Consider the following 13,015-nt stretch of genomic DNA (forward strand, 5'->3'; position numbering starts at 1 on the left):
TACTTAACCCATGGTTGACAACCCATGAAATAAAGTATTCATTACAGTTGCCTCATTCCAAAAGGAATAAGGCAAAAACAGTGAAGATAAAAACAACAAAACAAACTATTAGAGACATGGAAGACTCTATACTGGCAGGACTTCTTTTTTCTTGAGTTTAGAAATCACTCAGCACCTTTTTTAGGTGCTATTATAATCCAATATAAGATTAAAATATTAGAAATTCCTTGTTTTAGCAAAGAGGTGAGCCCTAAGAAAGCTATTGTTAGTTTATTGTTATCCTTTGTTTTTAATATAAATGGGGATCATACCATGTAGATGTGTAATGTATCTTGGCCAAAAAAGAAAATAATTTTACTGCCTAGATAGCCTGTGGAACTTGTAGCTATAAGATACTGAGGCGAAGATGCTAGGATTCAAAGTCCAACTTCTGAGCAGGTAGAGGCTGCACAGCGTGGTTTCTTGTCTCCATCAGTCTGTGGGGTGGGGGATGGGAGCGGCCCCTCCTGACACTCCTAGTTCAGGTCTACACAACACATGGGAGGTAGGGGGGGAGACCCTGTGAAGGGGACTCTTTACCCCTCTGCAGCCCTCCCCACTGTAAGGGGGAGCCTGGGGAATTCCCCACCTCCCCTTCCCCTGCACAGCTGCTTGGCTTAGCTCCTGCCACAGAAGGGAGGGGGAAGAAGTTACCAAGGCCCCTGGGTGTGGGCACCAGGGAGCCTTCAGCTCAGGGGGCTTCCTCCACTCTGGCCAGGGGTCCCCTAGCCAGGCAGGTGCTGCCCTGGGAAGCTGAGGGGAACTCTCCCCCCCACTCTCCCTTCCCAGGTGCCGATAGCTTCAACCACTGCCACAGGAGGGAGGGAGAACTCCTTTGGGCTGCATGCCTGGTCCTGCAGTCCAGAATGGGAACACCAGGGAGCCCCTGCCTTGTGGGAGCTTCCCCTCCCAAACCCTACCACTGCTTGCCTTGGGTACTGCCAGTCTCAGGGATAGCCTGTAGCAACCTCAGAGAATGTAGGGAGATTCTCCCTTCCTCCCTCCTTCCCTTCTGTGGCAGCGGCTGAAACGATAAGCAGCTGGGAAGGGGAAAAGAGGGAATTTCCCTTGGCTTCCTGGAGCTGCCTGGGCTGGGTAACTCAGGCTTCAAGGAACTCCCTGAGGGGGAAGCTCCCTCAAGGTGGGCCAGCACCTGGACAGGGGGCCCCTCAGTCCCCTGTGGGGGTACAGCAGGGGACTACATGGCAAGTACTGGGAGTCGATCCAGGATGGCCCCATCTGGCTGGGTTTGCAGTGGCCAACAAAGCTGAGAGATGTGCTCCAGCACCCACTGCTTACTGGTTTGGGTCAGTGCAGTCCTCCCCCTTCTTTTGTACTTGTTAAAAGACCATTTCGTGGTGCAAAGAAAGGGTAAATGTTTTCTGTAATCCTGCTTGGGCAAAGAATCAAAGTAATTCATGTTTGTTCGGTCTGGGCACTGCTTTCAGAAAACTACGTTCTTCTACATTACGGACATGGACTCTTACTTGGTGTTTCATAAATTGAATGCTTTTTGTTCACAGGTTGCGGACCAAGTTCCCCTATACCAATCAGCGCACAAATCCAGGCTTTGTGTTGAGTCCTGTCATGCTACAGAGAAATATAAGTGGAGAGTGTGCCAGCATCAAGGTTTCAATAGAAATTGAAGGATTCCAACAGCCAGTGACATTTACCTGCGATGGTATGTTTCCATTTTATAGCTAACTATTAAGCTGATGGCAATTAATTTACTGTCTTTGTTCCTTTATCCTGTGCAAGTTTGGGCTCTCTTAAGCTTACATAAATAAAAGCAATAGCTTACAGGCTTGTCTCCCCTCTCCCCCTAATCAAATTGTACTGTTAGGTTGTCCTTCCAATGACAACTCCTTCTTGTGGTGGTGGTGAGCCAACAAATGTTGTTAAGTATAAGTTAAATCTACATGCAAATCCAAAAGGATCCCTTAATTCACTAACAAGGTTCTGTCACCTGTACATGCTGCAAAGTGTTCTCCAGTTGTACAAATTTAAGAATTTGATTCTTTTTAGCTGAGGCAAATGCTTCCCGACTAATAGAAAACTGTTACAGTGCTCTTTTCCATAGTCCAATTACTTTCTCTACTGCTGTGGTGTAGCTGTGGCAGCTGTATGTAAAGATCTGAAGGAAATGATTCCTTAATTTAAAAAAAGGCTGCTGGAGAATTTTGCTATTTACCTGCCAGTGTCATCGGATACAGTATTCTAGAAGATGTTTTAGTCATTAAATGGGTGCTAATACCTCAGGGCTCACATGGCAACAAGAATTTTGATTTATTCCATTTGATAGAATAAGTTTATTTTTTGGGGGGGTTCTCTCCCTGGAGTACCAGATTTACTGGAATACATGACCCTGAATATAAGACAACCCCCCCTAATTACATTCTATGGACAGAAAATTTATACATTTTATTATAATTTTCCATGTATTCATTCTTATTATTGGAGGACTATCTTCAGTTTGTTTGCATCTTGCCCCCACCCCCACTACTTCAGGTGGTGGAGTGAGAGGTGATTTAAGGAGGGCAGTAATGGGCCAGGTGATTGGGGTCAGGCAGTGAAGCAGGCAGGCAGCTTGCCTTTGCTACCTAGATTCCCACCTTCCCCTGCCCTGCAGCCCCAGGTTGCCCAGAGGCTCCCTTGTTCCCCCTGCCTCCCCTTTTTCATGCTGCTTCTGCCATATGTAGCCTCAAGCTATAGCAGGGACAGAGTATGCAGGTATGAAGCAAAGGTAACAAGGAATGCAGCAGAGGTGGGGAGAGGGGGAAAGAGGGATGGGGAGACTGGGGTCTGTGGGGTAGGAATGGCAGAGCATAAAGAGGTAGGGCGGGGGCAGATACCAGCTGTGTCTCTTGTCCTTGCTCCAGTCCCAACCCTGGGTTGGGGCCGGAGCTGCAGCAGCTGCCTCTCTCCCCACCCTTCCCCTCTTGCTTCCTTGTGCTTGATTGTAAGGCAAGGGGCATTTCCCTCAAGATTAAATGAGGCAAAAAACTTGTCTTCTAATCAAGTAAATATGGTAATTAAGCCTGAAGCATTAGGTTAAGTGTGAAATACTTGCACAAATTCTTTTTGAAAATTTCTGCCTTCCTGGGTTCTATCTAAATGTAGATTTAGAACTATCAAATTTAAGGTAAGTGGATAGGCTTTATCGGTGTGTACAACATACACAATTTTAACTGATTTTTTTTTTTTTTAATTTTTTTTCCATAGGGTAAGGTTAAAACCTCATTTTGAGATTTCTCTTTTATTTTAGTCAGACAAGCAAATAAGTTAAAGCTAATTGCTCATCCTTATGAGAAGAGGTATGCCAGAAAGGATTAAGTCACAGTTATAGGCATATTCCCCTTTTGAGTTCTTATGAGAGTTTATGAACTATAGTGGGGAGTGTGAAATTCCCTTGCTTCCCTCTGCCCCTTCCACCTTCCCTCCCCCCCCATGTCCATGAGGTTCCTTGTGGGATGGATCTGGACCCACTTCTGACAGTAGGACAAGTGACTGTGGCATTCACACAAGTGACTTGTCTTCATCAGGTGTCCCCAGTGGGGCCTGTGTACATTACAGTTCAGCAGTGGGCTCTGCCCCTGCTCACTCCACCCCTGCATCTCCATTTTCTCCAGGAGCTTCATGGGCCAAATCTTTCTCAGCTCTGAAGAATTAAGGAGAAAAAGAAAAAATGTGTTGGCAGCATTTGAAGTGAGCTATTCCTTATGCAGCCAAACGATACAGATGACAGTGCAAACACAGAAATAGTAATAGGGATTCCAAGTCAATTTATTTCATAGTCATGCCCAGCAAATTGAGGGGGGGGACTTGTACTATTACTATTATACTGCTTAAGTGTGGGAAATTCAGTCAAGTGGATTACCTTAGTTTTGTAAGTATTTTCTTTCTCTTAAATTCAGTGAAGATGAGGTTAAATCTTTCATATTCTAAATAACTCATTGTTTCTGAAGCATTTAGCTCAGTTACATAATGCAAAACTATCTTGTGCTCCCTCTGCTGTTTGTAGCAGCAGGTGTCAGACTGTACCACCAATATACTTGCATACAAATGTTGCTCTGATAAGGCACTTATATTTTCTGCACAGGAAGATATTTCAAAATTACTTACAATATCTGCATAAACTGTGTAGTAATTGCAAATGTATGCTATTATGCTTAATGTTTAAAACATTTCCCTCACTTGCTTTTTAAGCTAAAGTTTATTGTTCATTTTTAATTGTTTATTATTTATTTAACTTGGCTTAAACAACAAAAACACATTTCTTTTTTCTCTTATACCAGATTTTGGTTTCTTAACACATTTGTGCTAACAAAATTAGATTTAACTTGTTGCTAAAAAGGTTCCTAGTACTTTTTTCTTCTTGTGGCCAAGGCTCCCCTGTCTGTCTTTTAAAGGTAACTGCCATGCTAATTTTTCCTCATTCTTAATGCAGGGGGAAAATGTAGATAAATAACATAATCCATTTAATACATTGCTATAGTTTTTATTTACATAGAAGAAATAACTGGTTTGATAACTGGGTGAGAGAGTTAAGATGGCACATCAGGATGCTTTTTCTTCAAGGTCTGTAGGAGGGTTTTGTCAAGATTTCTCAGTGCTTTAGAAACATGGTCAGGGTAAGAACTTTTTGTTCAGAAACAGTGGCTACAATGAAAACCTCTGGTGGCAATGCATGTTAACTGAAATCTGCTGACTGCTTTTAATATTAAACAAAGACTTCATTCAGATGACAGTGTTTTTTTTGTTTTGTTTTTTAAAGGCCCATTCCTTAAATCCAATTTTTTTTGCTTTATTTTTTTTGTGAAACTTAGTGTCAGCAGCTTAATATGTGAAACAGATGAGTGTTTCTCTAGATGTACCGTGTTACACATTAAATATTTTCTTGCATCAATTTTACAGATGCGTGCTTTTTAAAAAAGCTTATGATCTGAGTTTCTTTGGTAGCTGACAGAATGGGTGCTTATGTGTAAGAATGAAAGATAGCATTTACTGCTGGTACTTTTAAAATATTTGTCTGTCTAGTATAATGCACAAATAGTTGTTCTTTCTAACAGAAACCATCTGGAAAGTTATCTGAATTCTGGGAATTAAAACTTCAACTTTTGCCCTTGTAAAAGCAACACTGGGATTTCTTGTACTGTATGAGGTCCTTGTTAAATATATTTTTATAGCATAAAAAGATACCATCTAAATAAAACACACTTTAAACCACCCATCACAAATTAACTTTTGTTTTGAAATTGCTGGTGTAGATTCCACAATTTACCCTAAATTTATGTTACTTTTAAGAATTCCTCAAAACGGGACAAACTTCTTTGTAGTCTGCATATACTGCTGCAAAAAAAATTGAGCATCAAATAATGGTTTCTGATTGTGATACCCTTTTTAAGTAACTATATTCCAAGTACCTGGATTTCTGTTCTTTCCACCAAATATTCAACTATAAACAACGCTCTTATAGTTTTGTAATGACCAGCTCATGGTAGGAAACAGGTTTGTTATGCTATGCTGTCTTTGCATCTTACTGCATATTGTGTTATCATGCACAAATTATACTCTGTATGCCATGACAAGTTGATTCATGCAAATGTCAGCCAGTGATGCAAGATTATACCAGACCTTATTGGATTTTTAGTTGCATTCTCAAATGTTAAGGGTTTTTTTGTCTTTGGGTTTTTTAACTACTTCTTGTGATGTTCTTGAACAATTTCCATTTTGGATCTATATGTACTTAAAACAAAATAACATACAGATGTTTCAGGGAACTTTTATTTAGACTACCACTTCTCTTCAATGTTGGGACTAATCCAGTGCACCCAGTAAAAGGAACCCTATAGATGAGAACTGCAGTTTTGGCCACTTCGTAAAAATTCTTATTCAGATTTGGTCCTGATTATCCTAAGAGGATTCTAATTTGGATAATCCATGTCTTGCCTAATGCTTGAGATGCCAGTGGTATTCATTTAAACTTTAATTGATAAAATATTCTTTCTTTTCTTTCCTATTATGTAGTTTCTAAACCTTATGAAATAGCCAGAAGGTTGTAATTCATCTGTGGTGTCATGGTATATGTTTTAGAATGTATAGATTAGAGAGGTCTCTTGTATTGTACTTTAATGTATCGAGATAAGCCTCCATAAATTTTTGCCTCTCTATCTGTTAGGAAAATATTGTCTGTTTGTATAAAAAGAAATCCTGTCTAACAGGAACAGTAAGCAGCTAGATTCAAATTAGTTAAGATGTACAGGGAGGAAGTTGCAGTAATTGATATTTAACTTCAGGATGTGTTTGGGTTTTCTTCTAAACAGTGAGTTCTCCTGTTGAGCTTATAATAATGCAGGCACTTTGCTGGGTACATGATGACTTGAATGAAGTGGATATTGGCAGCTATATCCTGAAAGTCTGTGGCCGAGAAGAAGTTTTGCAGAAGTAAGTAAACTTTTATCTTTATTAATGTTTAACTCATTCTAAATCAGAGTTACTAGAAAGCCTGTTCTTATGCATTGATATATAACAGTACATTTGCAAATTAACTTTAATATCTTAGTCCTAATACCATTAGTTCCTTTTGTAGTGGGGGGGGGGGGGAGTTGTTTTAAAGTGCCTATTTGTCTGTAGATCTGTTTGTCCTATATTAACTAGGCTTTCACACTATTAAATAATTTGGAGATCTGTACAGTTTCTATTTTTAATTCCTTTGGAAAGTAACCTTGTAAAAGTTAGTGGTTTCTGAGCCTCTACTATTTTGGTCACAGTAGCAGTTTGTTTGCCAGATTTGAAGTTGGCAAATCACAGTTGGGACAGGAGTATGTATAGAAATATACTCGAGCACATTCTTTAATATCTTTTTTCCAACACTGTTAGCTACCTCTGTCTGTCTGCTAAATAGACAACACACTCTAGTTTTTGGAATGGCAGTACTTGCTTGCATTGAATTCACTTAATTTTTATAGCCAAGTACTTTGTGTCTCTTGGGACTTGCTTTTGCACTTGACTTATTTTGCTACCCCAAACCTTATATTTCATTCATTAGAAACTGGTGGTGGGTAGGGGCTGGCATATTGCTTGTACCATTTCAGCCAAGTTTAATAAAATCTAATTTATAACCAAAACATATTCCAGGTTCTGGAGTTATAAAGACCTTTTTGCCTGAGTGGCTGTTCCACGATGCTGTAAAAGGATCAGACTGTTGTACCATGGATGGTCCAAACAGACTGCGCTGTAGAATCATGGACTCATTTGCAAGATATTAAGCTGTGAAGGTGGCTCGGGTGCCATGGTGCAGCCCTGGACTCTAAGCTAACCATGTTGGTCAAAGTGGAAGTCATAGTTTGCATTCTTACTGAAATTAAATGTAAGAAAAGCAACTTTTAAGTGGTGGGGGTCAAATGCCTCATAGGATGCACCAGCAGAAGCCACACCGGGGGTCCCATGGGCCCCCGAGGGCTGCACACTACAGGCATCTTCCCATTGCACCTTGTGGAAGCCCCTTGCCTGATATATCACGTGCCTGTACAGGCATCCCACCACTGCATCACATGAATGCTTACCCCTCTCCGTCCCTTCATCATGGCTCCACTGAGTGCCTGCATAGCACCAGGTTCATCCTCAGCTACTTGGGCTGTACCACTCCAGGGGACAAGCAATGAAAGCTGGAGGAGGGTGGTAGAGCCCTGAGACTCTGGCTGTTGCTGCAGTGGGAGCAAGGAGGATAGCAGTGGCCAGGCTGGAGCCAGAGGGGCTGCAACATAGCCCCTTGTGAGCTGCATACAGGCTGCTAATTGAACAACCCTATTCTAATGCACATGCTTATTCCTTCACTTGGGGGGGTGGGAAATAGTCAAAATGGGCATTTTTACATGTGCTTCTGATGCAATGCCAAGAAGTTTTAATTAGCAAGTGGCACTAATTAAAACCCCCACACGTTGCGTGCAGCAGCGACACAGCACATCCCCATGCTGAGAAAATGGCAGCAGTGTACCTTGCAGTAAAGCACATTGTGAATGTGTTTTAGTTCAAAGTGCGTTGCCACCACTTTCTCAGAGCACTGTGCCGCTGATGCACATGATATGTGAGGCTGCCAGAGTATGTCAGTTTATGTGCCCCAGCAGACTAGATTTCCAGTGTCAGAGCAGGCTCCCTGCATGTGTGTAAGTGTCTAACATGTTTCTTAACATACTTTCTCAGGCCTAAATTCTGTTTCTCCTGTTTGAATCCTTAGTGAGCTGATCTCGGAAAAAGAGAGGTCAGTATATGAAATAGTGTGACTTTTTTTAGATCATGGGGTGGCAGCCTATAGGCCACATCTGGCCCATTTCATAGATTTCATAGACATTAGAGCTGGAAGGGACCTGGGAAGATCGAGTCCAGCCCCCTGCCCAAAGGGCAGGAAGTCAGCTGGGGTCATAGGATCCCAGCAAGATAAGCATCCAATTTGCTCTTGAAGGTGTTCAATGTGGGTGCTTGATCCACCTCCGGCGGCAGACTGTTCCAGACCTTGGGGGCTCGGACAGTAAAGAAATTCTTCCTTATGTCCAGCCTGAAACGGTCTTGCAGGAGTTTGTGACCGTTCGACCTCGTCATCCCTTGGGGCACTCTGGTGAACAAGTGTTACCCCAGAAACTGGTGGTCACCCTGATAAATTTATAGGTGGCCATCAGATCACCCCTGAGCCTGCGCTTTTCCAGGCTAAAGAGCCCCATGGCTCTCAGCCTGTCATTGTAAGGTCTGTTTTCCTGACCTCTGATCATGCGCATGGCTCTTCTCTGGACTCTCTCAAGCTTCTCCACATCCTTTTTGAATTGTGGAGCCCAAAACTGGATGCAATACTCCAGCTGCGGCCTCACCAAGGCCGAGTACACAGGGAGAATGACATCCCGGGATTTGCTTGAGAAGCATTTATGGATGCAAGCCAGGGTTTTGGTCACTTTACTAGCCGCAGCATTGCATTGCAGGCTCATGTTCATCTTATGGTCAATGATGACCCCCAAGTCTCTTTCTTCCATAATGCTATCCAGCGTAGCACTGCCGAGCCTATAAGGATGCTGCAGGTTTTTCCTCCCAAGGTGGAGAACCTTGCATTTTTTTCAGTGTTAAACACCATCAGGTTCTTGTCTGCCCGTTTGAGCCTGTCTGGGTCATCCTGGGTCATCCGCCTGTCCTCAGGTGTGGATGCTTTGCCCCAAAGTTTGGTGTCATCGGTGAACTTGGCCAGTCTGCTTCTGACTCCAATGTCCACGTCATTAATGAAGATGTTGAACAATATGGGTCCAAGGACAGAGCCTTGGGGGACCCTACTGGTCACAGGACACCATGATGAGTGACTTCTATCAATTACTACCTTTGGGTCTGACCACTGAGCCAATTTCCCAGCCAGCAGATCATGGTGGACCCAAGGCCACCATTGACCAGTTTCGCCAATAGGTGATCCTGGGATACCAGATTGAAGGCTTTTTTGAAGTCAAGATATACGACATCAATCTCTTCTCCCTTGTCCAGGTGATGGGTCACCTGGTCATACAAGGAAATGAGATTAGTCAAGCAAGACCTACCCGCAACAAACCTGTGCTGGCTATCCCTTAGGATGTTGGCACCGGCCAGTCCATTAAGGACAGCCTCTTTTTAATAAATTCTAAGATCTTCCCCAGAGTAGAAGTCAGGCTGATGGGCCTATAGTTAGCCGGATCCACTTTCCTCCCTTTCTTGAAGATGGGCACCACACTGGTGGTCTTCCAGTCTTTGGGCACTACACCAGAGCGCCAGGAGTTTTCAAAGATCCGTGCCAGAGGCTGGGCTATAATGCTTGCCAGCTCCTTGAGTACCCTGGGGTGTAGATTGTCAGGGCTGGCTGACTTTGAAGGTATCCAGCCTCTCAAGGTGTTCCTTTACGAGGGCAGGGGATCTCCCTCACCCAAACCTCCCTGTCCCATGGTGGGCATGGGCATCCCATGGGACTGATGAAAGACCGATGCAAAGTACCCATTTAATAGGTTGGCTTTTTCCTGGGCGTCAGTTGTCACATCTGGTTCAGCAGGGGTCCAATGTTGCCCTTGCTTTTTCCTTTGGCTCCCCACATATCTAGAAAAGGACTTTTTATTGTCCTTGATGCTCAGAGTTAGTTGGAGTTCAGTTGCAGCCTTGGCTTTCCTGGTTTGTTCCCTGCAGGACCGAACTAGTGCAGAATATTCCTCCTTAGAGGTGAATCCCATCCTCCATCCTTTGTAGGCCTTACTTTTTAGCCTCAGGAGGTCTGCTAGATCCCTGGAGAGCCAGGCGGGGCTGCTGTGCCCTCTTGCTGTCTTTCCTCCGAGATGGAATAGAATTAGCTTGTGCGTTGAGGATCGCTCCCTTGAGGAGCAACCACTCTTCTTGAACTCCCCTCTCCCAGGGGTCGTGGTCCCTTAGGGCCTCACAGAGAAGCCTCCTGAACTTGTCAAAAGTCAGCTTTCCTGAAGTCAAGGACTTCCGTGTTGCTGACTGACTTCCAGCTTTATGGTGGATGATGAAGGTGATCAGCTCGTGGTCACTGTCACGCAGCTTCCCATTGATCACTAGGTCATCCCCAGTAGCCAGTACCAGGTTGACCAGCACTTTACCTCTCATTGGCCCATACTCTACTTGAGTCAGGTAGAGGTCATCCACACACGAGAGGAAGCTTTGCGACCACTCGGATTTTGCTGAGTGATCCTCCCACGAGATGTCCGGGTAATTGAAGTCACCCATGACAACTGTGGTCCTGGAGCATACAGCCTCAGCCAGCTCCTGGGCGAACTCCTGCTCAAGCTCAGGACTTTTGGGTGGGAGGTCTGTAGTAGACTCCCACCGTTGTGTCCCCTGTGCTGTGTTCCCCATGGATTTTAACCCAGAGGGTCTCCAGTTGTCCACCCTGGTTGCCAATATGAGCTTGCAGGGACGTGTAGCTTTCCTTAACATAGAGAGCTACACCCTTGCCCCTCTTATCTGCACAATCCCTCCTGTACAGGGTATAGCCATCTATACCCAAGGTCCAGTCATGGGTGGAGTCCCACCAGGTCTCCTTTATCCCTGTGACATCATAATTTTTTGCATTAAGCAGGAAGCCGAGCTCCTCCTGCTTATTTCCCCAAGCTCCTGGCATTGTGTACAGGCAGACAAGTGTCCCCTTGGGGGCTCTTGCCTTGCCCACAGATTTGTACCAGGGCTGGGGCAGGGGTGGGTTCCCTTAAGTGCCCTGGCCTGCTGGCTCTGCAAGGGTTGCTCAGCGGGCCAGCAGTGGCGGTAGTCCCCCTGTCCCCCAGCAGGCTTAGTTTAAATCTTGGTGGAGCAGGTCAGCCAGTCTGGCTGAGAAGAACCTCCTCCCCAACGGAGAGAGGTGGAGGCCATCTCTTCCCAGCAGCTCGCTGCCTCTCTTGCCAAAGAGTGGGCTGTGGTCATGGAAGCCAAAGCCTTCCAGATGACACCAGCGCCGCAGTTTTTCGTTCACTATGTGGATCCTCCTCTCCCTCCTCAGCCCATATGCCGAGACTGGAAGGATCGAAGAAAACACCACCTGTGCTCCCAGACGCTTTAGCCCTGCTCCCAAATCCCTGTAGCGCCTCATGACCTGGCTGGGAGTACTCCGAGCCGTGTCATTGGTGCCCACACGAATAAGGAGCATGGGATAGTGGTCTGTGGGCTGGAGGAGCTTGGGGAATCCTTTCTGCAATGTACTGGATGCAGGCCCCGGGGAAGCAGCAGACTTCCCGGGCTAAGGGGTCGGGATGGCAGATTACCCCCTCAAGATGGAGTCTCCCACAACAAACACCTTATGTTTTGTCTTGGGGAGAGTGGTGGTAGTAGCTGCAGTTGAGCCTGTGTTGCCTGCGGGAGCTGGCAACTCAGTAGGCTCTGCTGGAGCAGCAAGAGGTGTGTACCTGTTGCTAAGCTCTGGCAGGGCAGGGGCCTTGGTGCGGCGGGCCTTAGGGCCCTTGACCACCTTGGTCCATGCCCCTGACTGGACTGAGTGGGAGGTCCCGGAGTCCTCCTTTGTCTTGGAGGGGGACCATGGTCTACCCTCTGGCTCCCGGGGGAGAAGGGCCTGGCAGTAGGAGTCAGTCTCCTGCTCACAGTCCCTGATGGCACTCAATCTCTGGACTATGGCCTGGAGCTCCTCTAGCTGGGGCTCCAGGGCTGCTGGGGGGTCTCTGGGGAGCTTTGGGGACACGGCAGGCTTTCACCCACGCATCTCTCGCTTCTCCAGAGCCTAACTGGATTAGCCATTAAAGCTGCTGGATCTGGCACTGAGACGTGTGACTTATTCTGCATATGGTGGTGGTAGGCTTTGGTAATAGTTGCACTCCTTGGGCTGTCATGGGGGGGTGGAAAGTGGCAGCCAGGTTGTACTGCCCACACATTTGTGACCCAGACTGGGTCATTCCAGGGCCCAACCTGAAAAGGTTGCCAATTACTGTTTTAGAGGTTAGAAAATGTTTGTAACTCAGTGATCTTCACATTCACATGCTACTATAGAAGGAAACTCTTAGATGAGAGCATGCTGTTTCTCATAACTTCTGCCATGAACATGAGCAGTTTTTAGATTCAGGCTTTTAGGACATCTTGACTATAGCAGGGGTGAGCAATGTTTTTGGGCAGAGTGGCAAAAAACACCCTCAGCCTCAACTTGTAAGAAGTTGGTGTTCCAGAAAGAGATGGCAGGGGAGCTGTAAGGGGCCTGATCCTTGTTGTGATGGCGCAGCCTGGTCACTTCCCTGCTGTTTGTCCTGAGGCACACGTGCCAAACAAAATCCCTATCCCTAGGCTACAGTAACAAGTTAACATGGTTTTGATCTTCCATTCATGTATGTATCTGCAACTTGGTAAATGAATCTGAAAGACAGATGGAAGGAATTAAAAAAAACAAACAAACGCCCCCTCTCCTCCCCACCCCCAAAAACCAGCAAAACAAAACTGGCTGCTTTGTTTTAATGCTGTTTAGTTAATTTTG

General features: G+C 45.2%; 1 protein-coding gene across 2 annotated transcripts in view; it reads left to right on the forward strand.

The window, feature by feature from the left end:
- PIK3C2A (phosphatidylinositol-4-phosphate 3-kinase catalytic subunit type 2 alpha) overlaps positions 1–13,015 on the forward strand; it is an 80,355-nt gene that overhangs the window by 17,275 nt on the left and 50,065 nt on the right. For both annotated transcript variants that reach the window (XM_019551657.1, XM_019551658.1), the window contains exons 3-4: positions 1,563–1,720; positions 6,363–6,483. In XM_019551657.1, coding sequence (XP_019407202.1) covers positions 1,563–1,720; positions 6,363–6,483 — 279 coding nt within the window. The remainder of the gene's footprint in view (positions 1–1,562; positions 1,721–6,362; positions 6,484–13,015) is intronic.

The sequence above is a fragment of the Crocodylus porosus genome, unplaced genomic scaffold, assembly GCF_001723895.1.
Source record: "Crocodylus porosus isolate Cpor-Errol unplaced genomic scaffold, CroPor_comp1, whole genome shotgun sequence".
Taxonomy (NCBI): domain Eukaryota; kingdom Metazoa; phylum Chordata; order Crocodylia; family Crocodylidae; genus Crocodylus; species Crocodylus porosus.